The following is a 3,680-nucleotide window of genomic DNA, read 5'->3' as shown; positions in this document are numbered from 1 at the left end:
GGTGTCACGATTCTACAAATCCACGGGTCGATTTGACTTTCAATTCTAAGATCACAATTTATTGATTTAACTTATTTTGTTTTAACAGAGATAGCATTGCCACAATAAGAGCCACTGGATAAATAAGTAAGTTTCTCAAAATTACAGAAATAGTAGTGAATGCACCATTAGTTTAACAAGGTGCACGTGAACGCACTATGTAGTAGCAGACATTCTTGACCTTTGTTTCCATTACTTACTCACAGGGGGGAGCCCAAATGACTTCTGTAAAAACAGATGTTCTTTCCTTCAGAAGTGCACAAGCAGGCGAGGATGAAGAGAAAGAAAAATGTGAGGCGGGGGGGAAATCGCCAATCCTACTTCTGGTTTCAACAGTCGAAATTCGAAAGCTTATTTCAATTGATTTTGGATTTTAAGTCAAAATAGTGACACCCTTAGTACTGACGGAGACTTACCTGTCTACCCTGCAGCCAGACGTACTTCAACTCATCATAAACCGTCCCATCCCGCCCGATACAAGTAAAGAAACCTCTGAAACACAAAGAGAGAGCTTCACTTCCAGCGAAGAGGCGACCATGCACGCCGCAAACAGCTGCAAAAAACAGCTGCACACTGCAAACAGCTGCACGCTGCAAACAGCTGCACCCTGCAAACAGCTGCAAACAGCTGTACGCTGCAAACAGCTGCAAACTGCAAACAGCTGCACACTGCAAACAGCTGCAAACAGCTGCACGCTGAAAACAGCTGCACGCTGCAAACAGCTGTACACAACTGCTTGCCATGCAGGTTGGTGGTATTCCTCAAAAGCCATGAACCGGCAAATCTTTTTAAATCAAAGGCGTGTAACAGTGTAACTCCAGTACCCGTGTATGGTGTCATGAGAGTATTTGAGCCAGAAGTCCACTACGTTGTCCAGTTCTTTACGGATCCGCTCCCGATACTCCTCCAGCTTCACCACAGACATGGTTCCTGTCAAAACCAACATGGAAAAAAGGTTTGATGTGTGCTTATTTATGCCTTACTTAAATTAATACTTAACATCTTACGGAACAGGAATCCTGCTAAATTATTAACAACAGAGAGCTCTCTGGTTAATAAATAATGAAGGCAAAAGAAATGGGTTCCCACAGCTCTCTGTCATCCTCAGCTGAACATTTTGATAAAACAACATCGTAAGGTACCACCAAGGCAGTCAGACAGCGCGGACCTCCGCCGAGGCCATGCCCTATCTCAGGGTTTTAGGCTCTGACACACCAACCCGACGGCCGACGGCAGCGGTCGGCCGTCGGACTCACTGCCTCCCCGAGTTGGTCAAAAAAGAGCCTCGAGCACACTGAAGCGACGCCGACTTCAACGTACGTTCTGCACGTGCGCAAGACGTAACACATCTCCAAAACAAATGTCAAAGTGACAAAAATGTGGAAAAAAGTCACTAAAATGTGAACAAAAATGTGAAAAGATGTAAAAAAAATTAACATAAATGTAGTTTAAAAAATATATATTTATCCTATCTTATTTCATATTTTCTCTTTTTTTTTTATTGTACTATGCCGATTTTTTTTTAGTCGGAATAGTGTACATGATTGAGTCTAAATACGATGAACAGTTGTTCACAAAAAAATAAAAAATAAAATGGATTGGATTGTTCCAACGCTCTTTGCAAATACAACTGATCACTTTCATTTCTCTGATCTTAACTATTAATCAAAATAGTTCATAACTTCTGCTTTTTACCTCAAATATTAGGTATGATTCTATATAAATGAGGGTTGGATTGGATTAGATGATACTGTATTCATCCCACAGTGGGGAAATTCCCTCATTACAGCAACAGCTTTCTGTAAAAGTAAAAATCAGAACAACAAACAGGGAAACACACAAACAACACACAAACAACACATGTGCAAAAAGTATTGAATGAAAGTAAAGTGGCATTATTTAAAAGGTAATGTAAAGTAAAGTGAGGTTACCACAGTATAAAAAATATTGCAGTGTAAGTAAGTGACGTTTGAATTAAACTGAACATGGGTTATGATTAATGTCTTTTTACAGCCGAAGGTTCTTGTTGTTGTCATTATTATCATTATTACTGTTATTATTATTATTGTTATCTTTATACTGTCTTCTATACTGTATTCTTTCTAAAACGGATGCTGGGAATTTCCATTTCCTTGCAGGAGTCATCCCAAAATGATTAATAAAGAGAAATCTAAGTCTAATGAAATAATAAAGCAAAAGTAAGTCACCATAATATAAATGAATTGAAGTGTGTCCATACTATAAATAATATTTGTGTATACAAACCCTTTATCTTTCTTACTACTTTATATATATGTATATAGTTGCTGTCAGGACTGTGCACCACGCTCCCCCCCCCCCCCCCCCCCCCCCCCTTCTTTCATTTATTTCCCACAGCTTCTACTTTTCAAAATAAAAGCTCGCATCTGGAATAAAATACTTTAAGCAATAGTCTCTCTCTCTCTTACATTTTATATTTTTACATTATTATATGTTGTGTTGACACTGTAAAGGTTTTTGCTTCCATCTCGTTGCACAGGTACTACTCTTGTGTATAATGACAATAACAATAAAGACTTTCTATCTTCTCAAAAAAAATATGTACTTTTATTTCGAGTTTATGAATTCCAAAAAGTAAAACTAGAGGTAGGAAGGTGGTAGTGGAAATATAAAAAAAAGGGAAAAAAAAGTCTGAAAAAGGGACAAAAATGTCGAAAAATTACTCATATGATTTAAATGGGTGACTAATAAATTAAGAATGTCAAATGTTTGTGACAACGCAAAGGGTTAAGGGGCTCGAGGAAGAGCAGTTTTGGGCACTTCCGGCTTCATAATTTATTTATTTTGGCACGTGATGTTGCTATTTGCGCTTAATGCACAAAACACAACACAAAACGTGTCGTCTTAGCTTTCGCTGTCAAAAGATCATATTTGGGTTTTGGAAACTAGAATCCGAAGACTTGGTCTCGATAAAAAATAAAAATAAAATAAAATAAAACGAGAGTGAAAACCAAAAGAAATCCTGAGCTCAGTCTCCATGTTGCAGCATTGGAGAGATCCTGCAGGTAAAACCGCTCCTACCTGCGGGTCCAAATACAGACAGCCGGTGTAGAAAGAGTCCTGGTCCTGGTCCTGGTCCTGTTCCTGGTCCTGGTCCTGCAGCAGTGGTCTCTGCCTGTCATATGACCGGTGCTGAGACAGCGGCTCTGGACCAGGAAGTAGAAGCGGATCGCCGCCGAGTTTTATAACCCAGCCGGGGTGTAGACCTTAGACCGGACAGCACGTGAGACTGGGCTCGGGCTAAAGTAATCAGGAAGATCCCTGATTAGTGAGTGAAGGAATCAGGACTGTCTGGAGACTGGGATCCGCACGCGCGCCATATCACCACGGTGTCTGGTAGTAGGATCCTGTAGGGATCAGGGGAGAGGGGGACATGTTGTTTAATGTCGGACATGGGAGAACTCTCTCTCTCTCTCTCTCTCTCATTCAAGTCTCTCTCTGTCTCTATGTCTCTCACTCTCTCTCTCTCTCTCTCTCTCTCTCATTTAAGTCTCTCTCTGTCTCTCTGTCTCTCTCTCTCTCTCATTCAAGTCTCTCTCTGTCTCTCTGTCTCTCACTCTCACTCTCTGTCTCTCTCTCTCTCTCTCTCTCACTCTCTCTCT

The 3,680-nt window shown here is 40.5% G+C and overlaps 1 protein-coding gene across 1 annotated transcript in view; it reads right to left on the bottom strand.

Annotated features, from left to right (window-relative positions):
- The window catches only part of renbp (renin binding protein), a 10,192-nt gene extending 6,770 nt beyond the window's left edge, over positions 1-3,422 (bottom strand). Inside the window, exons 1-3 of the mRNA XM_034877833.1 lie at positions 3,100-3,422; positions 864-969; positions 446-531 (exon numbers count right to left, since the gene is read on the bottom strand). Coding sequence (XP_034733724.1) covers positions 446-531; positions 864-964 — 187 coding nt within the window. The 5' untranslated portion in view covers positions 965-969; positions 3,100-3,422. The remainder of the gene's footprint in view (positions 1-445; positions 532-863; positions 970-3,099) is intronic.
- Between the last annotated feature and the right edge of the window lie 258 nt (positions 3,423-3,680).

The sequence above is a fragment of the Etheostoma cragini genome, chromosome 7 (assembly GCF_013103735.1).
Source record: "Etheostoma cragini isolate CJK2018 chromosome 7, CSU_Ecrag_1.0, whole genome shotgun sequence".
NCBI lineage: Eukaryota > Metazoa > Chordata > Actinopteri > Perciformes > Percidae > Etheostoma > Etheostoma cragini.
Note: the sequence above shows the minus strand (reverse complement) of the source record. Positions and strands in the feature narration are given on the sequence as shown.